This window comes from Excalfactoria chinensis, chromosome 1 (genome assembly GCF_039878825.1).
Source record: "Excalfactoria chinensis isolate bCotChi1 chromosome 1, bCotChi1.hap2, whole genome shotgun sequence".
In the NCBI taxonomy this organism is placed as follows: Eukaryota; Metazoa; Chordata; class Aves; order Galliformes; family Phasianidae; genus Excalfactoria; species Excalfactoria chinensis.
In genome coordinates this window covers 169,746,984-169,773,379 of record NC_092825.1, presented here as the reverse complement: position 1 = coordinate 169,773,379, position 26,396 = coordinate 169,746,984, and the positions used below count along the sequence as shown (strand labels likewise).

Genomic DNA, 26,396 nt, shown 5'->3' with positions numbered 1-26,396 from the left:
TAATTTTAAATGTTAATAAATGAGAGAATGTGGTGTCTATTAATTAGAAATAATAGTAGGCTTCTTTACTAGAAATACTGAAGATTGAACAGGTATGAGTAAGTATTTCTCTTGTGTGATTCATGTCTTTCTCCACCAAAAATGTTATAGAAATGTGTTTTTAAATCCATTTTTCAATCTGAGGTTCTCTTAGTTCTTGTGAGGGTATTGCACCTCTGGAGAACCAAATTTACTTGGCTACCAAGGTGATGTGGAATACAATTATCTCATGAGATTTCATGCTTGGTTAAGTTAAATAGCATTTGCATTTCATAACTCTTTATGATTATTTTGCATAAATTCTAAATGTTACCACAAATAGTTTGTGATCTAAAGAAAAATGTTTCTATGAATAATGCTAATCATGATAAACCTTTTCTTATTTGAAGTGTGGGTCATATAAAATCTTCCAGCTACATATTTTAGTTTCAAAAGGAAAACTGTGATCAATAAAAAGACTTTACTTATTGATTCATAAATACATTAACATATTTAGAGAACTTCCAGCCTGTCAGTGAATGCCTCCTGTTCAGAGCTTTGCCTGCTGTATTTTTGTGTATATTTATGCTACAGTCTTACATACCAGATTGCACTACAGGACCTGTGAAGAGGCATTCTAAGAAGAAATTGCTAATTCCACTAACTCCAGAGTAAAACTTAGATCACAATCAAGAGCAGAAATGCGACCTTCTTAAAATACAGTTCATAATTTGATGAAAGAGCTAGAAGAAATTCTCAAAGAGATGATGGTTTTAGTTAATTCTGGCAGAATGGCTTCACTTTGCACCAGACTTTACATAGAGCACTTCTTCCATCTCATTTTCTTCCACTGTAGGGAATGGAGGGGAAATGGGAAGGGAGAACTCCATTAATCCAGGAAGAAAGGAACTGATTCAGGACATTCATTCACACAGATAATCACACACAGATAATCTGGAGATCCATTAGATTATTTGCAGACAGATGAAAGATACTATTTCCTAATGTGAAGTCTGAGATCATATTGCCACAACTCATTTGAATTTCTCTGTGACTCCTTGAAAATTGTCATAAGAACTAATTACAAAATCACAAAATAGTTGAGGTGGGAATGGATGTCTGGATATCAACTAATCCAATCCCCCTTCTCAAAGGAGTCACCTAGAGCAGGTTACCCAAAACTGTCCGGGCATACTTTATGTGTGTCTAGGGATGGAAACTCCACTAACATTCTGGCCAGCCTTTTCCAGCATTTAAGCATCTCCACAGGAGAAGCTGTTTCTCATGTTTAAATGAAAGTTCCTGAATTTTAATTTATTTATGTTGCCTTTTGTTCTCTAAGGGCTGTCTGTTTCCACTGTTTACTCCTCTGTCAGATATTTATACAGATTGATAAGACCTCCAAGCTGAACAGTTTGAGCTTCTTTATAACCTCTTCATAAAAAAGATGATCCAGTCCCTTAATTACTTTTGTGGCCATTTTCTGACCCTCCAGCATGTCCATGTACTGGGCAGCCCAGCACTAGACACTCCAAATCAGCCTCAGTAAGGCAGAGGGGAAGGATCACCTCTCAGCCTGTTGAAATTTCCCTGCCTGATGCAGCCCATGTGAGGGCACACTGCTGGCTCACGGTCAACCATATGTCCATCAGGAGCCCCAGGCCCTTCTATGCAGAGCTGCTTTCCAGTAAATTGGTCCCATCATTTTTAGAGACTGGGTTTGTTTCTTTCCAGGGGTAGGGGCAGGCATTCCAGGAGGCTCCTTTTGGCCTATTTCTGTTTCTTCACCTATCAAGGTCCTCCTGAATGCTAGCATTTCTGTCTGGTGTGTTTTATTTTTATTTTTTCAAACATGAGAATAATTCAGAAACTACAGTATGAAAACAATTCAGAAATTGTTCTTTGTGAGATTCTGTCTGTGAGCTTCATAGATGCAAACTGGTATAAAAGATGAGCGTTTATTTAAGATCAATTATCCCAGGAGAGAGGAAGAAGAATTTAAGACATTCTCCAATGGCACACAACAATTCAACCCATGGCAATTTTTGTAGCTGCTCTTCAAGAAAGAGGGCTCTTGAGAAGGTCTGCTAGGTTAATCATCGCTATGTATAACACGTGTCACAGGTGGAGGGTAAGAAGTCTCATCTGCAGATGTACATTAATTGGTTTCCATAAATGTATTTAAAAAGTAAGGAAGAAAATGTAACTGTTCAACCTTAAGGACAGTGTTGACTCAAGCACAAAACAGCATAGCAAGGCCTAAAAAAACATGAGTGATTTTATATTGCAAACCAGAATATCATTAAGAAAAACTGGATAAATTTATGGAAGAGCCACCAAATGAGTTTTATGGAAGAAAGTCTGAGCATCTTTAAGAGGGCCATTGATGATTCCTAACTCATTTTTATATTTTGCTCAGGTGATTCATCAAGGGCTCAGTTTAACTTTCAGTATCACAAAGAGAAAATGTGTATTATTCTAATATTGTGTGTTTGTTACTGCAGTGTTTTCATTTTGACTTTTAAAATTATATATATACCTCTGGGGAGGATACCATATTTAAAAGTATACAGAGAGGGGACAGAGATGTTTAATAATCTGTTAATTAGTAACAGTAATGTTTTTTGTTAGATGAAAAGCAGTTTTTAGTGTCAAACTTTTAGTAATGATTAATACTACAAAATACTTTAGAAAGAATACAGGATATAAATCAACCTTTATCGATAAACAGATAATAAACTGTATAGTATTGATCCAAAATACTAAGTATTGCTTTTTTATAATTATCAAAAACCTTTTTCTCAGTCCTAGGCATTATGTTGTCCTACTTTTTCAAATGTCAATTCCATTAAGGAAAAATCAGCACAATCTGAATAGTCCAAAATGAGTCCAGGATAAATATGCAAGTTCAAATTCTCCACGAATATCTAGGATTCCATTTTATAATCAGGCAGTTATTAATACTGTCTGTCTAGGAAGATCACTAAGGTAAAGAAAAGGTCAGGCTGCTGAGGAGATAAAAAAACAAGAACTGTCAGTATTTTATGTACTTGATAAGAAAGATAAGTTTCTGGAAATGAGTCATCTGAGTTTACCCCTCTGTTTCTTGTTGTGTCTTGCTGTATGCAGAGAAGTTGTTCTGCTTGCTGGGGTCAAATAACAACTCATCTTCATTAGGTATGGCAGTCTTTGGCAGGCTTTTTAGAATAAAAAAAAAAAAAAAAAAAAATTCCCTTTAGATTTTTACCTATCCCCAATATCATACCAGTATTTTCAGTAAGGCCTTTTCATCTCTTGCTGTTCCTATGGGGTGTTATGTTTTACCTGCTGAAAACAAAGCAAAACAAAATAAAACAAAAAAACACAATAACCAAAACTCCAACTTCCCTGACTTTTGTACAAGAAAATGCTCTTGAATAAAATCTTGAATAAAAACAAACGAACAAAAACCTGGTTATCAGCAAAAGACACTTTCAGATGCATGTTCTACCTCACAGACTGTATTTTTTACCTGAATATAATTGACTGAATTCCTGCAGTAAGGCTACTCTAAGGTTTTTATGTTTCAGTGGGAATATACATATCAAAACCAATCTCCTTTTAGGTACATATTTCTTAGTTTTCACTGAGTGCACAAAGTCTATGTGTCCAGATGCGGTGGTGAGAGGGATATGAAGACATGCTTGTGGGAAAATTATGGAGAGCATGCAGCTGGCATTCAGGAAGGCCTGGACCATGAGATTGGACTCTACTGTACACTGATGCTGACAATGTGTGTTTATCAGATTGCAAGCAGAAGCACCAGGCAAAACTCTGTATTGAATTGGTAGTGATTATGTGGGACTAAATAGCATAAAAAGGCTTAATTCCATTTCGTCACTCAGCATATTTCAGTGTGAGCAAGAACAACAATAATAACTCTCTAGAGAATTGGAAGAGGTTTTATCTGAAGGTGATAAACCTGTGCCACGTAATGAGGAACAGTCACAGTTTTTATATGATTATCATCAGTGTCTTTGAACTTGATTACTTCAATCTTTAGCTAATTCTTAATCTCAGCGTTGGAGTGGCTGTGCACATGGAGAGGCTTGGCATTCTGTTCTCTGAGAAATGAGGAGGAAATTACCGAGTGTGATTTTGAGTGTCTTCTTCCATGGTGCTCAGAATTTGAATGTAGGGTTATTTCCAAATCTATTGGCTGCTTTAAATATCATTTTTACATTTTTGGGGGGATATGTTAGTGATGTAACACTCAGTTTTTGTTAAAAGGAAGCATATAATATGTCCATCAGTCTTGATTCCTATAATTTCACTTGTGTCTATAAATCCCAGTAAGTGCTACGAAGTACTCTAATTCTGCATGGGTTTGGTGGTCAAGAAGAGTTCAATATGAAGACAGATTGCAAATTCTGAAAAGACAGAAAAAGCAATATTAGGAAAAGAAAATCAAATAATGCTTTTTCTTAAGATATGCTCATAGTATTTCCTGTTCTGAATACTTCATTCCCTTTTAAATTTTCTTTTTACATTTCACTGGTAAATCCAGGCATTTTGCAAACCCACAGAATGCCATCTGGCATAAAATTTAATTTTTAAGTATATTCAGGTATCTCAAGTATACCTTATAAACACAGTCTTTTCTTTTTAAGTCCTACTTTTTCCGTTTATCCCATACATGTGGCTTGTTCTGCAGGCTATATTGTCATGGAATTGGCACTATGGCATTTATAGGAACTAGCATTTGGATGTTTCTTTGCTGTCATTCTATTTACTGTACTAAAGATGATTCTCAGGACACTTCCCACTATGTAGATGTAAATTCCCAAGGATTATATACGGTTTGGCACAGGTCTTCTTTATGTAGGAAGATTAGATGCTTTCCAGATGTTATTGTTACATCTTAAATGTATCAGGGCAGTATATCAATAGCTGACTCTAACATCTTCATTGTAATCAATCTGTAGGACAGAAAACCTTTGGAGTGCCAAGGTAGTGGTGTAATGGAAAAGTGTAACTGTTAGTCAAGTATTTATAATGAGAGATTTAAAGAACAGTGTAGCTTTCAAATTTGCATAGTACCATCTTGTAGCATAAAGACCTTTTTAGTCCCAGTTTTGAGTGACATAAGATCACAAGTTCAATTCCTTAGGGGTTTTATTAGACATACAAACCTGGAGCATGCCTGGAGCAAGTTACTGTACCCACAAGGAAAGTTCTCTATTCAAAATGAATGTTTAAATGTCAGGTTAATGTAAGTTATCCTTAATAAATTATAGCATCTCACTGGCAAATATTTTGTAGTGTTTATTAGCATGATAGGGTTTTTTTAAATTTATTTTCTACCCAGATATTGACTGTCTCAGATATAAGGTAAATGAGACAATTCCATAGTGGAAAAGGGATCTTGATATTTACCGTCCATTGGCATGTCTTACTCTTTATCCATTTACTTCTCCTCTACTAGGAAATAACTAGTATTGACATAATGGCAAGCTGACAACAAACTGACAAAAGTGTCAGAAATATGAAAAAGAAAAAAATATAATAAAATATATTTAGTCAAGTTTTAAGTGTTCCATATACAAACAAGGCATGGCAATTAACAATCAGAATCTGTTGCTTCCTTGAAAGCATCTCTTGAAAATGATCCAAAAACATATGCCATAGCTTTTAGCTTGTAGTTTTGACTTGCCAAAATTCTGCCAAATCTTTTGACCGCCGTGATGTTGTGAAACTGAGTCTGTATGAAAGTTACACATGAGAAAGTCGCACAGAGAAGGCGAATATTCGGTCTAAACTGTGGGCAAAAAAAAAAAAATAATAATAATAATAATCTGGAAAAAAGAAGTATGTGAGAACAAGATTTAACTTAAGACTAAAACATCAGTTCTGTTCTAGACTGTAATTTACTGTGTATAATACCCAAGTACCACTGCGACTTTTAGTGTTTTTTTGTGTGAGGACTGTATTTTTAATGTAGAATGGTAATAGTCCTCCAAAGAAGGGTCCCCATCCTGCCTGCTTGCCTTCCACCCATAAAGTTCTTTGTGAATTACATTTTCACCTGGCACAGAATTTGTTGCTTGCTTAAAATCTAGTCAGTGTACTAAATGAGATTTGGAATTAAATGTTCTCAAATTTTCATTATATGAGATTTCAAATATTGGACCATTTTATTCTCCCCTGAGCAGTTCCAACTAAGGTCAGTACCAATATTTTATGAGTTATGCAACAGGATTTGTCCTAACAAAAAGCATCTTTTACAGTAGTATTCCAGTTTTTATTCTGTGAAAATTCAACTTCGAATACAGAACATGAAATAATTCACTTACAAAGTTGCAAAGGAATGACAGAAGGGAAAATCCTTATAACACTGGCTAAGTCACTGACTCCTAAATATATAAATAAATACAACAAATATTTACATCAAAAAAATAAATTTGTGTAATTTGCGTTGTGTTGCAAGACTTTTGCCCACCATATTTAGAATAAATTATTAAATATTCTGGTGAGAGCATTTTGTTACTTCTAAGCAGAAATGTCTTTTGAAATGACTTTTGAAATGTCTTATGACATTTAAGATAGGAAGTGAGGAAGGAGAGAAGGAGGGAAGGAGGGAAGGAGGGAAGGAGGGAAGGAGGGAAGGAGGGAAGGAGGGAAGGAAGGAAGGAAGGAAGGAAGGAAGGAAGGAAGGAAGGAAGGAAGGAAGGAAGGAAGGAAGGAAGGAAGGAAGGAAGGAAGGAAGGAAGGAAGGAAGGAAGGAAGGAAGGAAGGAAGGAAGGAAGGAAGGAAGGAAGGAAGGAAGGAAGGAAGGAAGGAAGGAAGGAAGGAAGGAAGGAAGGAAGGAAGGAAGGAAGGAAGGAAGGAAGGAAGGAAGGCAAAATTGTCCTTCATCATAATATATTTAAGTAAAAGTCCTCTTTTCTGAGCATTTTTCTGTAGATGCTTTGGACAATAACATCTCTGAGCACAACATCATTGAGGTAAACACAAACAGTTATTCCTAGCAGGGTGCCTACGAATTTTATCTGCATTCTCTATCACAGAGTGTATTTTACAGACCTTTCTCGTATTTCCTGATAGTTGTCCCAGGATCAGAATAACCTTTTTAATCTTAAAATGAATTAACAATAGTCTCTTGCTGAAAGAGGACATGCTCATTTAAACTACCATGGAGATGAAAGTGAATATTAACATTTTCAGACAGTGATAAAACCTTTAAGAAGTATCTATCAAGTAATTACAACCTTTTGCTTCCATAAAATGCACTCTTCAGCTAAACTACTAAGGTTTTTTCACTATTTTATTCAGTGATACACAGGGCAAGACACTATCTTAAATAGAATATTGAATGTAAGTAAAACATGGTCTGCTGAAGACTCTTGAGCATCCCCAGTGGAGGAGCTAGGTGTGGAGTCTTCTCTCTTCCTTGCTGCTACCAGAGAAAATGCCCTCCAGTGTTAGTCGTGGCTCACTGACCTTTCTGAAATAATGTGTCAACCTTCAGGTTGAGAAGGCTGGACATCAGATATTAAGCAGACTGGAAAATACAAATCTGCATTGTATCTCTCAAGGAAAATAAGACAGTTGAGGTAATTTATTGCAATTAAGATGCTCTATTATGAAACAATATCTTAACAGTCACACTGAAAAGGGCAGTGGGATCAGAGGTCAAAAAATATAGAAAATATTATTGGGCAGTATTTTATTTTTTTTTCACAGTATTTTTCAGCAATAAGTCTATGAACAACTGTTTATAAGAAAACTCAAGACAAATTTAACAGTATTGTACACAAAGATGGTTATCATCTCCTACAGTTTTTTTAACAATAGATACCAACCAGTATCAAAGTACAGCAGTGAGAATCTCGGAGTTTGGAGAGAGGGTCGTTTTTCTGGTTTTAACATTAGTACAGCTAAAATCAGATCTTATTTGCTATTTTATTTTTAACCTGAATTTTACAGTCTAAAATGCCAGTCATATGCTCTTGGTATCATAAGGTATCTTGAGTATGACTGGATTCTCACTTCTCATGGCTCTCATTTATATATCATTTATATATCCCTCTGTTTTGATTTTATTCTCCACTTCTTCAAATTTTTGCTGCCAGTTCACAAATGCTCTTCAGCTTTTTTAGGGTATTCTTTTATAAAATGCTTAATCATTCAAGAGTGCAGTTAAAGTTTTCCACTCGGATGAATACTGTTTGTGCCACACTGCACAGAAGGAGAGAGCTTATTTCTACCAGTGCTTTGCTGAGTGACAATTATGCAGGTACCAAATTATTCCTTTTTTTTTTTTTTTTTCCCTTTTCACAGAGATGCTTTAAACTGAACTAATTAAGCAATGTTGATTTTTATTAGATGTTTTCCACTCTTTTGGAACCTTTTTTTTTTTTTTTTTTTTTTTTTTCTTTCTATTTTGTTGAGTCCAGTGCAGAAAAACTCCCTCATTTTCATTAAGACTTGGGATGTCACCAGAGTGCACTTTTCTGTGAACAAACACCTGTTCAGGGGAAGGAAAATACCCAGCCCTAAAATGAACAAAATTCTTAAGGCTGTTTGCTTTCAGAATGGTCAGTGCAAGTGCCATTGGATAATGAAATGTCACAGGCACTTAACTTTCATGAAGCAGTTTTTGACTGGTCACTGTGTTCATTTTCAAACACTAATACCAAGGTCAGTTAAAACTAACCAAAGTCCAGATCAACATATGTTTAATAGCAGAAACTTGCCAGGATCATATTACAATTTTCTGTCCTGGCTTGTTTTCAGACAAACCATTCACAGCTTTTAATGTCTATATTCTTTTACCTGTTATCTTTATCATTATACCTTGCCTGTTTCTGTGTTTCATACTAAATGTCAATTCCTACAGCTGAAATTTAATTTGAATCGTTAAATATATTCATTCTACCAGAGCTTTGAACATGAGTTTATGATTACTTCTTGGAATACAGCTTGCCTCAGTGGGATGTAATAAATTAGTCTAATCATATAGTGAGTAGTTACTTCATCCTGTGTTTGTTCCTGCTAGGAGCTGAAATTGTCTCTGTAATTGTATGCAAATCCCTTCCTCAGAATAATCAAAGGAAACCTATGTGAGGCTGCTCGACATCCACAAGAGAAGTGTAAAAGTAACCTAACTTTTAATTCTACTTAAATGAAAATTTATGCTTTCATATGTAAGTTAATAAAATAGAAGAACTTACTTAGAAGGCATGTGTGTGGTGGACATAGCTCTCTCCTTCTGTTAGTCGTACTTATTTCCATCATAAAAATTCCACAGCCTGCAGTCTAATAAGGTGCCTGAGAATAAAACGTATCTTTCAGAAAGTCACTCAGGCATCAAAGGACAGAGAATCTGAAGCAACTTTTGTATAATGGCTTGTGGTTAAAAAATCTTTTTCACTGTTAATAGTTTGCATTTTATTCCCAATTTTCTTATGCACATATCCAACTAGGTATGTCAGTTGAAGAGAAAGAAACATCTTAGTCTGAGTTAACTTCCTCCATACTCAATAGAAAGAAAAGGAAAATTTCTTCTTCCTTGAGGATCTGCATGGTAGACATTAAGGTGTTTTGTTAGTTGCCTTCAGAAGGGGCTGGTTTTTCCCCTACTGCTGGCTGAAGGAGGCCAGAGTAACTGGCATGGCCCTAGCAATGTAACTGTTACGTGGGAGAAACCATCCTCTAAGTCTTGTACTCCAAGGCATGTTTTATATATTGGCCTCAAATCATTCTGATTTGCTTCTCTGAACTCTGTCAAATATTTTAGCATTATTTTTTATAATGTGGACTAAAAAAGAGTTTTAATCATGTAGCAATAACCCAAAGTTCAGTGTGAAAATCATATAATTCTTTGCTTTCTCTTTCCCATGTCTCTGTCAAGCAGCTTGATGTTACCTTAACTATCTTACATCATCAGAGGAACTGCTCAGGTCTGTATATCTATGACTGTAGAAACAGAATTGCAAAGACATTCAAATTAGGGAAGGTTATTAAATGTGTTTTGCCCCATCACTTCTTTTCAGTGGAGAGGGAGATAAAGGCAGAAGGAGCAGAAACAAACCTCTCTTTGTTGGTTTGTCGCCTTTAAAAATTGTGTCATTTCTTTGCATGCTATTTTGCTCTGCTCCATTTAAAGTTTAGGCATACATACACATGTACTTTTGTGTACATACATATGGGTTCTTTTTTGTAATTGTTTATAATTTAAAATGATTTGTTAAAATGTATTTTCCCTTTGTCCTTTCTTCTTTGCTTATTTCTCCATGTAAGATCTTGTTCTTTTGGGGGAAGTTGGATACTACACTATTTTCAGACTTGACTTCAATGTGAAATTTGCAGTCCTACAGCTGAGGAGCCTGGGAGGTGCAAAATTATTTAATGTCATTACACTTCAGTAAAAGCCAACATATAAAATCTCTGGAGCTTTCCTGGATTATTGCTTCAGTCCAAAATGAAAGAGTCTGAATTGTTGTCTACATCAGAAGAGTGAAGAGCTGGTTTTAGGAACCGGAATAAAATCATCAGTCATTAGACTTATCTTCAAATAGTTAATTTTTGGTTTGTTTTTAACTACAAACTTTTAACGAACTTAAAATTTGTCTATTTAAAAGCAATTGCACAGAAGATTTATTCCAGATTTCTTTCAGTCAAAACACAACTACAACAGAATCATAACACTGAAATGTTAAAGCCTCTCTTCCTGGGATGTTGTTTTGGAGTTGTTTAAATTAGCTGCAAGAGAAATCATGCAGTCCTGGAATCATAGAATGGCCTGGGTTGAGACCAGAGAAATCACCCAGTTTGAACCTCCCCGCTACAGGCAGGGTCAACAACCACCAGACCAGGCTGTCCAGACATACATTCAAGGCCACCCTGGCCTTGAATGCCTCCAGGGATGGAGCATCCACAGCCTCCTTGGGCAACCTGTTCCAGTGCATCACCACCCTTTGATCAAAAAACTTCCTTTTAGTATCTAACCCAAACCTCCCCTGTGTCCCATTCCCCCTTGTTCCATCACTATCCACCCTCACAGCCATTCCCCCTCCTGTTTTTATGTTCCCTTCAAGTACTGAAAGGCCACAATGAGGTCCCCCCAGAGCCTTCCCTTTTTCAAGCTAAACAAGCCCAGTTCCCTCAACTTTTCCTCACAGGAGAGGTGTTCCAGCCCTCTGATCATCTTAGTGGCCCACCTCTGGACATGTTCCAAGAGCTTCATGTCTTTCCTTGTGTTGGGGCCTCATGCCTGGGTACTCCAGATGGGGTCACACAAGAGCTGAGTAGGGGGGGAGAATCACCTCCCTCTCTCTGCTGACCACCCCTTTTTTAATGCATCCCAGAGCACAGTTGGCCTTCCAGACTGCAAGCTCACACTGCTGGCTCATATCAGCTTCTCATCCATCAGGACCTCCACATCCTCCTCCACAGGGCTGCTCTCAAGGAGGTCTTACCCCATTATGTATAAACACCTGGGATTGCTCCAGCCCAGATGCAACACCTTGCATTTGGTCTTGTTGAACCTCACTAGGTTCACATGAGCCCTCTTCTCTAGGTCCCTCTGGATGTCCTTCCTTCCTTCCTTCCTTCCTTCCCTTCCTTCCTTCCTTCCTTCCTTCCTTCCTTCCTTCCTTCCTTCCTTCCTTCCTTCCTTCCTTCCTTCCTTCCTTCCTTCCTTCCTTCCTTCCTTCCTTCCTTCCTTCCTTCCTTCCTTCCTTCCTTCCTTCCTTCCTTCCTTCCTTCCTTCCTTCCTTCCTTCCTTCCTTCCTTCCTTCCTTCCTTCCTTCCTTCCTTCCTTCCTTCCTTCCTCCCTTCCTTCCTCCCTTCCTCCCTTCCTCCCTTCCTCCCTTCCTCCCTTCCTCCCTTCCTCCCTTCCTCCCTTCCTCCCTTCCTCCCTTCCTCCCTTCCTTCCTTCCTTCCTTCCTCCCTTCCTCCCTTCCTCCCTTCCTTCCTTCCTTCCTTCCTTCCTTCCTTCCTTCCTTCCTTCCTTCCTTCCTTCCTTCCTTCCTTCCTTCCTTCCTTCCTTCCTTCCTTCCTTCCTTCCTTCCTTCCTTCCTTCCTTCCTTCCTTCCTTCCTTCCTTCCTTCCTTCCTTCCTTCCGTGTATCAAGTGCACCACTCATCTTGGTGTCATCTGCGAACTTGCTGAGGGTGCACTCGATGCCACTGTCTGTGTCACTGATAAAGATGTTGAAGAGCACTGGTCCCACTGAGGGACTGCTTGTGACCATCCTCCATCCTGACAAAGAACATTGATCACAACCCTTTGGCCATGTCCAGCTAACCAATTCTTAATCCACCAAAAAGTCCAAATCCATACTTCTGCAATTTAGAGAGAAGTTGGTGGAGAGAAGGTGGTGGGGGAACCACGTTAAAGGCTTTGCAAAAGTCCAGGTAGATAACATCCATCACCATTTCCCTGTCCACCAATGCCATCAGTCCATCATAGAAGGCCACTAGATAGGTCAAGCAAGATCTGCTCTTGGTGAAGCCATGATGGCTGTCTTGAATCACCTCTTTGTCACGTGTGTGCCTTAACAGAGCTTTTAGAAGGAAATAAAGGCAGAATTAAAATTGCCTCTCTCTTGAAATGAATGCTTCTTGGTGGGAGTGTTTATTGTTTCAGTCTGAGACTTACATTTATCTCATAATACTGTAATTACATAAATTCTGATTTAGAATTCAAAGTTCTATAGTAATTTGCTAAAATTTCAGAAATTTTCTTCATTGCTACTTGTAAATTTCAGAGGAGCTTAACAATTTTTATTTGATTCACTTGCAAATGAGCCCTTTGGCACAGCTCAAGGAAAGAAAACATAAAATGCTAATAATACACATGATATTGCTTAGCATATATTTGCAACTATGCTCAGGTGTGTTCATCTCTTTGTATACAACCATAAGACAGGTTACTAGTCTTGGTGTTACAGTTTTGCTTTAAAGTCATGTAGCGATGTGGGAATGGTAATGGCATCTGAGAGCTGTGAGAGCAAAAGGGTCAGGCTGCCTTCCAAACCAGGATTTCTCTGCAGTTACTCTCAACTTCTCCATCATCTTTATTGCTTGGCATTTTGATAAAAAAAAAACCTTCACAGTGTACTTCATACAGAGGTTGAAGTCTGAAATGCAAAGAAGGGGAACATTTTGATACAGAGTGGGTGCAGCACAAATGGGACCTGACATTGCCTGAACCTTTGAACATGAATTTCCAAGGCGAGGCCACATCCCATGTATTTGCTGAAAGCATGTAATCTACATGCTGTTGTTTCTCTTAAGACTTGTCTGGAAAAAAAATAATAATAATAAAAAAAAAAAAATGTTGTGTTTGAAATATATTAACACCATTTCTTATGTCCCCCTCAGGAAAAGAGAATTATTACACACTACAGGTAATGTAGCATTGAGGGAGAGAAAGACAGAAAGTCTGACCATAGAGTTTGTTTTGGAGGCATCTTTAAACACTGAGAATATATTCCAGGTCAGAGATATCAGTGAGTCCAGGCTCATAAATTCAGATCATAAGTGTAATTTTCCTTTGTCATCATATATTCTGAAATCTGTGAAGCAAACAGCAGTAGAGACAATGGCTAAATGGGATCCATTGTTTCCACAGTTTCATTCCAGATCCATCTGTAATAAAATTATTCTGATCACTGACAGTAATGGTGACATTGTTCATAACCTACATCATACCATAACGTATGCACGTAACATAACATATGCAATATAACACATATAATTGAAACTATGTAGAATTTAGAAGACTAAATAAATACTGATGTATTGAGGGCAAGTCATGCTGGATCGAGCAAATTTTCTTCTTTGACAAAGTAGCAGATTTTATATACTTTGAAAAAAAAATAGGAGTCTCATTACAGTAGTAATTTTTTAATATTTTAAATTATTTTTTTCTAAATGAGATAAGGAATTTTTGTCTCAATTAAATTTCTAGAATACAGCAAAACAGTCATCATGCTTGGACACAGAAAAAAACATAGATGAGGTTTGCTGTCAAAAAAGGGGGTATCAGGTAGTGACCCATCCTGGTGTCAGTTTTTCACAGTGTCCTTGTTAACGTCTTGGATGAAAAAAATATGGAAAACATTTATTTAACTTTCAGTTGATAAAAATAAAACATAAAAATGAAAGGACTGTGTCTGCTTGGGAACACATGTTTAAATTATATGGCATTTTCAGCACTACACTTCAAGAATGATGTGGCTCAATTGCAGCATATTCTGAGAAAAGAAAATAGCCAGAATCTAGACTAAAATATGTTCCGCAAGAAAAAACCTGAAAATCATGTTTCATCAGGAGAAGAGCAGGCAGAAAAGAAATGAATTAGCAATCTTCAGCTATGTGAAGGATTGCTTTAAAGAAGGGAACAAACCATTCTTCGCATCTACTGGGATAGGACAGAAATGAGTGGCTTTAAATTGTGCCAGGGGAGATTTAAGTTTGACTTTAGGAAGCATCTCCTAGTGATAAGGATAATTAAGTAATGAATATATTACCTAGGAAGCTACAGAATCCTCTTTAGAGGTTTTTAAGGACAAACAAAGATACCTGTCTAGACTGATTTAAATATAATTTATCTGCCTTTGGGGATGGAGGGATAGAGAGGAATAGATAGGATTGTTTCTTGAGCTCCCTGTCTTATTTTCCAATCTTTCTGTCAATTCAGTGAATTAGACCTGAGAACAGCCCAGAACACACTTCTAGTTGCAGCTTTCACTCTGGCATCTGACTTAACCAGTTTGTATGTTCTTTGTGTTGAACGATCTGGCTACAGCTTAAATGTGGAGAAAGTCAGGCATGTGAATTAGTAATCATGTGTCAAAGGCTGTATTTCTAAGCTTATAAATCTCAGTTCAGGAAGCAGCACAATGGCCAAAAGTATATTAAAAAAAAAAAAAAAAAAAAAATATATATATATATATATATAAATATAAATATAAATATAAATATAAATATAAATATAAATATAAATATAAATAAATATAAATATAAAAATGTGTTAATATGAGGATATCAACTGTAATGAGGAAAAACTAAACTACAATTGAACGTGGGTGTTTACAGTTACTAGATAAATACATCCTATACAATCATGTATTGTTTGCGCTACGTATTGTTTGCATGGGTTTCATCACTGTAGTGTCGGGATTAATCTTGCCAGGGTTTGGCTGTAAAAATTGCAGGTGTAGAAACAGAAAAGCACCTCTGACATAAATATCTAAGATTAAAAAAAAATTTAAAAAGCTTTTTTTATGGGAGATCCATCTCTGTTGTGGAAGCCTGAATGATTAACTTAGACACCTTCTCTATAGACAGCTAGTTTTAAGTGACAGGAATCCAATCCTGATAGTCAAGTATATTGGCTTATCCATACCAAATGATTTGATCATTTATTCTCCACTTCTGCTGTTTGTTGGATTTATAACAAATACATTTCTTTTACTGATCCTCATATGAATTCCATTAGACTAAAGTCACTTTCATAAAACACCTCCAGTGTCTCAGCCTCTGTAGCTGTAGGGATCATAGATAATTTTTGGAACAGCTGGATTTTTATTCCTTCTGGAAAGTTACCTGGATCAGAAAAAAATGTATTTGCATTTCAGTAATATATGTGTAGTATATAATGTCTGTTTTGAAAAAGATCCATGTTAAGCAGAGCTATCTCCTACACCTTGGGCCATAACAGAAATGAATTGCATGTGTTGTTCCTAAGTGCATTAAGCTGCTAACTCATGTTAGTCACTGTTGTCATAAAAGAAAAGAACAATAAGAATACATGAACAGTGCACCCTGTGCATCATAGAAAAATAATACTAAATTATTTTCTGCCCCATAATCCCATACAGTGATTTATTACTGGGGTGCAGTTCTTCAGAACAAGTGGACACTTTGCTGGCTGCCTCCTGGCAAAACCATCAGCAACAGCTGCACCCACTTAGAGGGACAGAGGAAAAGGTTTCCCAGAATTAGAAGATTTCTGGAAGATGAAAGTTATTGGAATTCTAATTATAACTCTGTAATTGATCACTGAAATACTGCTGGTGAAAGCAAACAAGTGAGAAGGTAAAAGAAAAGGAGAGAAAGAAAAGGAAACAAGCCAACCATGTGCCTTCTGGCACGAAAAAAAAAAAAAAAAGAAAAATAAAAATCAAGAAATGTTTATCTGATCTCTTCAGTTTATTCTGAACACACTGAGATTTAGATGTCAGGTTTTCCTTTTCGTTTAAATGGAAATAAATAAAATTAAGTCACTGACTACTGAAATGAAATTGAATGGTTGCAAGCCTAGCTGGAGCAGAAGATGACAAATAAAACCACCTGAAGGACTACTGAACTTCTAAGATTGAAAAAGATGACTCATGATTTCAGTGATTTCAGGGAGGAAGGGGCAGGAAGGCTAAAGACAGTGGCAATGCAGTATTGGCAAGGAGAAAGCCTGGGCTCCCAAATTCATGTGCTTACAATGTGCTTTACACACTTTGTTCTCCAGCAAGTATCTGTGATAGTCTCTGAAGAATTACTAATCTCTCTTTAAACAGACATAAGACCAGGTGCACACCCACCTGGCATTGTTTCTTTCTGGCTGATGCATTTCATATTGGAAAACATGCCTATGCAATGGAAAATGAGGGAAGTAGGGTTAAAAAAATATGAGGTTTTGTTTGTAAGGTACTTAGCTGCGGTATTTTTCCTAGTAAGTAAACTTTTGTGGATAGGCGCTGTCTGGTCTGATTTTACAGGAAAAGAGAAAAATAACTTTGTTTTTCTTTTGGTTTTTCATAACAGGACAATTGTTGGGTATCCATTTGGAAAACAGTAGTAGTGTGTTAGATTGCCATAATTCCATCTCACCATAAAACAAAAGTAAATAAGCTGAGAGAGCTGGTGCTGCTCAGCCTGGAGAAGAGAAGGCTCCAGGGAGACCTGAGAGCGGCCTTTCCATATCTAAACGGGGACTGTAAGAAAGAAGGGGACAGACTCTTTAGCATGGTCTGTTATGACAGGACAAAGGGAAATGTCTTCAGACTTAAAGATGGGAGATTTGGATTGAATATAAGGATGTTTTTTTATAGTAAAGGGTGGTGAGGCACTGGCAAAGGTTGCCCAGAGAGGTGGTGGATGCCCCATCCCTGGAGACACTCAAGGTCAGGCTGGTCAGGGCTTTAAGCAACCTGATCGAGCTGCTGATGGCCCTGTTCATTGCAGATGTTTCCTGTCTCAGCTTTGATTCCAGAGTAGTGAAGTGGAGCTGCTATTACTGGACATTGAGCAGTTGTCAATAGAGTCTGCATTTGAGCAGTGACCCACAAAAGCAGTTGGCAGACTTTTCAACGCAGGTCATTAGAGGAAAATTCCATAGGATCACAGTCCTGAAACAAAAATAAAAGGAAAAATACATTTTTTTCCTAATGATTTATCTGGATTTAAAGGTTGAATTAGTTGGTGAGGAAAGATGATTATATGGGTATCTGACAACTTCCTTTTCTTTTGTTTCTTGGTGTAGATTTAAGCATTTTGTAAAATAATGATTTAAATAAAAAACACTGACTGTGTAACTCAGATGACAGGAGTTAGTCTCCTTTCTAGTTCGCTTTTGTGAATGCAGTAATATTCCACAGTATATGGGATGATATTTACACATATCACTAAATGTCCAGAAAATGATTCACTTATCTATCTGTGACATAACTGAGGATAAACAGCAGATAACCAGAAAACAAATACTTTTCAGATCACAGCTGTATGATTCATGTCTGATGTCTTTGCTTGAACAAACACATCTCTGAAGTCTAAGAATTTGGTCTAAGCAGAAGCACTGCACTTAGTTTGTGTATTGATAGTATTATCCTGGTTTTCCTTCCTTCCTTCCTTCCTTCCTTCCTTCCTTCCTTCCTTCCTTCCTTCCTTCCTTCCTTCCTTCCTTCCTTCCTTCCTTCCTTCCTTCGATATTTTCAACATCACATAAAACTCCTTTATCTTGTGGAAATGTGTGCTGTATCCAGTTACTACAGATTACCTGTTTTATGCTCTATATGGAAGATATACTAAAATAAAACCCATGTCTGAGTGCCAGCTACTCATGAGAAGCTGTAAAAGCTCAAAGTTCCTAAATGGAGGCAGTTGCTAATGAAATATGGCAAGTTAAACCTTGATCCAAGGTAGAAGAAAAGCTTTTCTATGTGTTTGTCTGATATTTGTCATGCTTTACGCTGGGATAAACTCCCAGTTCGATCAAAACACATCTCAGTAAAGTTGTCAAAATGAATTAAGAGGGGAATGAGGGAATGTCAATTGCTCTTTCAAACACCATTCATTCTGAATCAAAGAAAATGTTAATTTGTGTCAGGAAGCTGAATTACGTAAATGTTGACTGTCTTTGTAGCAAAAACCAAGTCAAAGCTACAGTGTAAATGAAGCAGGAACCCCTATAACACTGGAGTAGTCTTAATATACATCTATATATGGAAATGAATAGGAAATACAGCAAGAAATTCAGTGTTTGGGAAAGAATCACGTCATGATTTGCAGAGATAATTACAGACAAACAGGGGATTGAATATAGCAACAGGAAAAGCAGAATAATTATGTAGCAATTAACAAGAAAGCTGTATGGTTCTTTGAAAAAAATAACAGTCACCAGGTTAAAAATATATGCTGAGTACAGAAATGCTTTAACAGTCAATTCATAAAGTATTTGAATGCATTTCCTAAGCTAAAACATTGTTTTGTAGATTGAATGCTTAATTTATAAGATAAATTACACAATTTATGTTTTCATTACAGGTGTTTGCATTTTTCTCTTAAATGAGTTATCTGAATTGGAGAAAAAACTAGAACCCAATCATTTCAAAGTGTGGATAGGTAGTGCAATAACAAGAAGATACAGATTTCAAGTTAATGCTTCCAGGACTGCAATTGCCATAGGAGCCAGTGAGAAAATAACTACTCCTAAGTTTTCAATACAATTAGTGTCATATTTCATAAAATCTGCATATTCTGATTTTAAAAAAGCATCTGATTTTATTTTACTGGGTAGCAAGCCTGGTTTTTGGTAGTTTTGTTGGTCTACTTTATCAATTTGCAACTGCACACTCATAATACTCATACTTTTTCTGAAATGTAACTTGCACTATTGCAATCTGTGGGAATCTCAGTCAGTACCTTTCATGGGAAACCTGCCATGCAGTGATGCCTCCAAGTGCATTGCAATGACAGCTTGGGATCCCTGTTCCCATGCATGGGATCGTCCTGTGGAAGAGAGAAAGAAGGCACCATGTGTATCCATGTCATCACATGAGAGTTCGAAGAGGTGAAATCTTTTTGAAGCTAGCAGAGAAAGTAAGATAGCAATTAAAATGTCCAGGTTTTTTTGTGTGTTTTGATTCTTGACAGAGGCACTTTCTTTGAGTTGTATCATTTCTATCAGCACATTGTCAACAAAAGTGCCTGTCCTTGTTTTTCTTAAACATTAACTCTAGATCTGAGGTGTGCAACCTTCAGTGCTTGATATTTATGCCCGTTTAGATAAAAGATGGGATAATAACTGCTTCCAACTTCAGAAAATGTTTGGGCAAATCAAGGCAAGATGCACAAACTGTCCTGAGTAGGCAGAAGTTCCTCTCATGCCTCTGTGGTGCATGTCCTCAGTGAGAAAAATTAGAAGGAGGATCAAGGGAAGTGGCAGGAGGTTGCAGGTAGGGATCCTGCCCTGTGGGCTCAGGCAGAGACCTGGGTGCAGACATTGCCTTCCTCTTCTGTGAATGGACTCAGAGATGACACTGGGGGCATCAAGTAGTAATGACAAAGAGCAATAATCCTGCCAGTAGTAGTAATTAACGCCTCTGTGGTGCCCTTCATTTGTTGACCTCTAGTCACTTTGCATGCTTGACTGAAGCTATATAGGATCTCTGAAATAGATCAATGTGATTGATCTATTACATATCTTTACTGGCATAAATAAAGAAGTCATTCTGAAAGTAATGCCTCCTTATTTATTTATTTATCATGAACACTACAGTAAATACTAAGAGCACAGTAACACTACTTGATAGAGCAAATTGCCAGCTGCAAAACACTATTTTTCAGCACAGTCACTGCTGTGCATTTTCACCAGCAATGACCAAAAGCCTGCATGCTGCACTCATCACAATCTGCACCAGTGGAGGTTTCCCACTGTCCCTGTCACCACTGCTGAAACTCACCTTTCCCACCTCACTGTACTCACAGCCACTTGTTGTTTGTTCTCCAGAAACATTCAGCAAGAGTTGATGAATGCCAATGCGTGCTGTTTTTTTTCTGCATGGCAGAATTCAGTTACACACTTTTCTGTTCCTATATATAAGTATAAAACCATGAGACAGTAAATTCTTATTGAGAAGCATCAAAAGTCACTTGGCTTAAGTGTTTTCAGAAAAAAAAAAAAATAAATCCGCTGACAACAAACAACAAAGCATCTCAGTGTCTAATACTCTGCTTTTTTAGAATACAAATCTTTCTGTGAATGAGTGAAATCTGGTATTTTCTTTGTGTTGTCATGAGAAATGTCTGGATATATAAGTTCATAGGAAACCAACCTGGGAAACTGAATGGTTGTCTTTTATGATTTTATATGTGTAAATCGTTTGTGGCTTATCCAGAATACTGAGAATCATTCCAAGAGTTCTGGTTACAGCAATTGTAATTTTTATTAATTACATAATGTGCACCGATCATGGCTAATAACATATGTAGGGATACAGACTTTATCTTATTCCTCTCCCTGCAGGAGCCAGTATTAAGAGACATAATATTGTTTAAGAGCAATTCCTTTTAATAATAATAATAATAAACAATTATTGTTTTACTAGTGTATTGTGTCCTTCTCTTTTAGGTTATTCAATACTTCAAGCTATTATGGAAAAAGCAGGACAAAATAGCTGGCAAGTCAGCGCCATCTGCGTGGAGAATTTCAATGATGCCAGCTACAGGCGACTTTTAGAAGACCTGGACAGAAGACAAGAAAAGAAATTTGTAATAGACTGTGAAATAGAGAGGCTTCAGAATCTCTTAGAACAGGTAACACTCCTTTTAATGTCGCTGTAAGCACATTACTGAAATTCCAAATGAGGTAACACTGTGCATTGCTTTTTGTTTATTTTCTCAGTGGAAACGAAATTGCCTTCTCTTCCCTTTGTGTTTTCTTCATGGGCTGACATCTGTAGGCCCACATGCCTGCTCTGTTTGCCTTCCTGTAAGATTCTTGTCACAACAGCCAGTGTCTGAGGGCTGAGCCCCTTTCCCAGCAAAGAGCTCTGGGCAGCACCTCCCCGCCTGATGTGTCCCATGCTCAGGTCTTTGGGCTGGTAGAGCAGCACAGTGCTGTTGAACCACCATGGTGCCCTCTTTCTGTACCTTAAGGGGGAAAAACTGACTGTGTTTGAGGAAAAAAATGAGCGTATTTGAATCCTGTATTACTTGCAGTTCACAAGACCATGTATTTCTAGCTGTAAAATGTTTTCCACTTATTATTGTTTATATTCAAGCTGATAGTTTTATTACCTTAGCAGGGTGTGTACAAACATGGAAAACAGTAGGATAAAGGTGCTGTTGAACTGAAAAGGAAGTCCAGGTTCTTCCATGAGTTATTCACAGAAAGCTGCTGTTATGTAAAGAAAACTGTTCCAGACAGACAGCTTGCATTGAGCTGTCTGTCCTGTTCCAGTTGTATGGATCTGACTCTATACAGCACTTGAATGAGGTCTTAAATACTAGAAAGGAATAAAATTATTCCTTGAAAGGAGCATTTTGTTAAGCAATGGGAGAGTAATTTAGGGTCACCTATCCACTCCTCCGAGATCCCACAGTTGGGGTGCCAGGTTCACTGCCCACTGGCAATGAAGGACCTGCAAGGCAGGATTGCCATCTGCTGGCGACAGGACCTGCACAACTCTGCTCACCCTGGATTCTGATTCATCTGCTTCTGAAGTCGCAGAAATAAAAAATGCCATTTGTGATACAAAAGCACGTAAAATAATCCTCGTAGTCATATATGCAAGACATTTGCTTATAAAGGTGGAAGACAGAGAAACTGAGGATTACTGGTATGGCTGATTTGGAAAGGACTTTTTTTGTCACTGTTGCCAGAAAAAAACAGATGATGCTGTATTGCTATAATATGCATCGATCATGCCATTATGTTTTAGCACATGCTTTCTATAGTTGTGATGAAAATCTCCCCAGATTCAGCCCATGTTGTAGTAAAACAGAACACCCATTTGAGGGTCATTTCAAGTATATTTAGAAAGATACTTATCCCCTCAGCAAGTGAGCGTGGATTTATACACATGTAATTTCTTTCGCACCGCATGCAAATGTGAATTAGAAAAAAATATGCTTTATTACCCAGAGTTCGGAATATACTCACCATTCTACATAGGTGCATGCACTGAGAATGCACTCAGTTGCACAAGCAACAAAGTCATTTGATAATCAGTCAGAACTCACTGGTCTCAGACATGCATTTTATTTCCTTCCTGGAGCTACTAAGCTACTATTCGTTTTTATTTATTTATTTATTTATTTATTTATTTTTTCTGGATTAGCATCTGCATATTCAGTTCTTTTTGAGTGTATCCTGTGCTCTTTGTTCAGATCATTCAGAACTGGACTGGATATTGATTTTAATGGAACTAGGTTTTGACCTCCTCTGACTTCATAGAGGTCTGGATTTTACCTACCTAAAATAAGCACTTAGTGCATATATGTCAAGTCATAAAAAAGCGGTGCTTGTCCACAGCAGGGTGAGTCAGACATTGTCAATCTGGTTAATGCCTCTGCTGGGTAAGCCTGAAAGCTGGTGGAGTCTTCTTTCCATTAACTGCACTGAGATAGTCAAGAATAGGAGTTACACCCAATTTACAGTGTTCATGTATCTTAGCCAGTCATACAAACACATTCATTTGTCTACTGTCTAGTTTGGATGGGGTTAATTTTACCTACAAAATTAGCTATTCTAAATCTGTGCAGGTGAATTTTCAAAACTGATTGTACAATCTTTGTACTGTTACATGGACTTCTGGAGTTCTTCGCAGAGACCACTGATACATTTACACCAGGTCTAATTATATTGAAGGCTAGATGCTTCAGAATATTTCTGCGATTTATTTACATCACACAGGCTCTTCTTCTGCTCTGCAGAGAAGGACCTGGGTGTCCTGGTGAGCAACAGGTTGGACATAAACCAGCAGTGTGCCCTTGCGGCAAACAAAGCCAATGTTATCACAAGGTGCATTAGAAATAGGGTGAACCTTCCCCTCTACTCTGACCTGATGAAACCACATCTGGAGCACTGTGTCCAGTTCTCAGATCTTCAGTTCAAGACAGACAGGAAACTACTAGAGTCAAGATGTTTGGGGCCTGGAGCATCTTCCTTATAAGGAAAGATTGAGAGACCTGGAGCTTTCAGCCTTAAGAAGGGAAGACTGAAGTGGAATATTAGCAATTCTTATAAAGGCAGGAGTCAAGAGGACAGAGCCAGGTTCTTTACAACAGCACCCTGTGGCAGAACAAGTGGCAATAGGCACAAACTGGAACATAGGAAGTTCCATAATACATGAGGAAAAACTTTACTGTGAGGATGACAGAGCACTGGAACAGGCTGCCCATAAAGACTCTGGAGTCTTCTTCTCTGGAGATATCCAAAACCCACTTGAATGCTTTCCTGTGTAACCTACTGTTGGGAACCTGCTTTAGCAAAAGTTTGGATGATGATGATCCCAGGAGGTCCCTTCCAACCCCTACAATTCTGTGATTCTAACCCAAGAACTGATTAAGAAGAACTTATTAATTGGTTAAGCTTCAGTGACTCCAATTAGCTCAACTTTTTTCTGCCTGCTTCTCCTGTAATTGAGAGTCTAAGTTGTGACTCTACTGTAATACTTTGCAATATACAAGTAAATATTCTTAAGAACATTCAGGAAAAGTAATTACATCTCAGTAATGAGATGGTACCTCAAACTATTTTGCCCTTAAATTTGTGCTAATGAAGGGAAATAAACTGGCTTTGGGTTTTCAGTTTTAGTCTCAAGTGACTGCCCACATCTGTACACATTCACACTTCTCATGGCTGTAGACCTCAAGCAGTGAAGAATTGGAGATGTTTTCACTGTGTCCAAAGAATGAGTGCATGGGGTGTTCTCCTGCCTGTATCTGGTGCCCACATATCCAACTTGGAGTCTTCTTCAACTTTCCCATCTGCCCGCTGAGAAAAGAAGCCCCTTGCCATTTCCTCAGTTCTTGTGCAACTTTAATCTTACCATTTTCATTTCTTTTCTTATATTTTTCTTAGTTCATTTTAGTTTTTTTTCCTCATTTATTTTTTCCTCTCCACGTGCCTTGATTTATGCAGAAGCTGTATCCACACTCAGTATTTAAGGTCTGTTTCATGGAAAATTTCTCTTCTGGAACACAGTAACGAATCTGAAATTCAGACTCCAGAATTTGTGCACAAGCCAGCATGTGCATTTGTCATTATATAGTCTTCCTTTCAGATCTTTATGTTTTTGTAGTGAGGCTGATGTGGGGATATTTTCTAGAAATGAATGGTAGGATCACTGTTAAATTCAAGGAGATGCATTCAGCCTGCCCTCAAGTACTTATGTCTGATTTACTTGGATTGCCCACAAAAAAGGTTTTGAGTTTTCCCTCCTGAGGCTATGCCAAGGCACACCATTATGGTTTTCACAATAGAACTATGTTTCTCTTCTTTAATCATGCTCCCCCACACAGGACTACACATTATCTGGTTGATAGTAGAGATATTTGGTGCTGATAGAAACATTTCACTTGGTTTCTGTATTAGTGCCAATTGGAATGGCTCAGCTCAAAGCATTGTTTAAGCACTGGAAAAGGAATCACTTTGAGCAAGGTCATAATTGCTTTGATTTGTTGCTTTGATTCATTAGTGAGACAGGCAGCGTCTTTGGCCTATCTGAGTCAGTACATGTCCACCTACTCTCAAAAATCTGCCATAACTTAAGTGTACCAGGATAATTTTAGCACTTTTTCAGATTTTATTGTCTGGATAGAGAAAGAACACCCTAGCACCTTATTATCATATAGCAACTATAATGAGAAATACTTTTGGTTGTCTCTGAGTGAGATTCCTCCTCTATATACTCCTCTACCATACCCTACACCATTAATGCATGTTAGTAAGAATCCCCTGAGACTTCTTGTTTCCAGGCTGAACAGTCCCAGCTCTCTTAACCTCTCCTCTTCCATCAGGATCTCCAAGACCTCAGATTCCTTCCTGGGCCTTTGCCAGACTCTCTCCAGTATGTCAGTGTATCTTGCACTGGGGACCCCAGCACTGGGCACAGCACTCCAAATGCATCTCACCAGGGCTGAGCAGAAGGGAGGGATCATCTCTCTCCACCTGCTGGCAATGCCTCCTGAGAGGCTGATACTTTTCTTTGTTAAATACATGACTGGCTCATAGAAACACACCACAGAATTATAGAATGGCTCAGTTGGAAGAAACCTTCAAACCCATCCAATTCCAACCATCCTGCTGTGCTCAGGGATGCCACCCACCAAATCAGGCTGCCCAGGGTGTCATCAAACCTTGCCTTGAATGCCTCCAGGGATGGGACATCCACACAACTTGTCTGGAAACCCTGTACGAGTGCCTCTCCAAACCCTGAGGAAAGAAGCTCCCTGTAACATCTAACCCTTTCTTCTAAATCTCCTTTTTTTCTAAATGGTTCCCCTATGTCCTGCCATTATCAGATGGCGTAAAAATTGGTATCCATCTTGTTTATAAGCACTCTTTAAATGCTGAAAGGCTGTAATGAAGTCCCTCTGGAGCCTTCTCTTTTAGCAGAATTCCCAAGACTTTTCCTGGAAAGCTTATTCCTAGCCTGTTTGTATCCTTCCTGTCCTGCTCTCATTGCAGTCAGGAGAAGGTTCTGGACAAAAAATAGGGCACAGATCAACACAGATGACCTCATGTGGTATTTGTTCCACTGTTTGCACAGGGATAAAGATACCTCATGGCTAGGTGAACTATGTATCACCATTGAACCTTGCAAGCCTATATTGTGCTTGCATAAACAAGAGCAGGAATACCAGGGTAATCAGATGAACCTCAATGCTGCTGCAAGTGACTATATCTAAAATATCATTCACTAGGAATTGTATTTAACCATGTCTTCATGATGATCTTCATGCAAAGCATGGCCAAGTAAAAGCAAAAGTACATGTGACGTATGAGTGCATTTGCTTAGGACTTCTGTGCCTACTCCTTTTTAAAAGAGCATGTTGTTATTCCTAATCTGCATATTCCCAGAGCTTCTGTGTCTATACATACATATA

General features: G+C 37.9%; 1 protein-coding gene across 9 annotated transcripts in view; it reads left to right on the top strand.

Moving 5' to 3' along the window:
• The window catches only part of GRIA4 (glutamate ionotropic receptor AMPA type subunit 4), a 213,909-nt gene that overhangs the window by 106,425 nt on the left and 81,088 nt on the right, over positions 1-26,396 (top strand). For all 9 annotated transcript variants that reach the window (XR_011902624.1, XM_072326689.1, XM_072326690.1 and 6 more), the window contains exon 4: positions 20,914-21,098. Coding sequence is in view for 8 of the 9 variants with exons in the window: in XM_072326689.1 (XP_072182790.1) it covers positions 20,914-21,098 (185 nt within the window). In the remaining variant the exon portion in view is untranslated. The remainder of the gene's footprint in view (positions 1-20,913; positions 21,099-26,396) is intronic.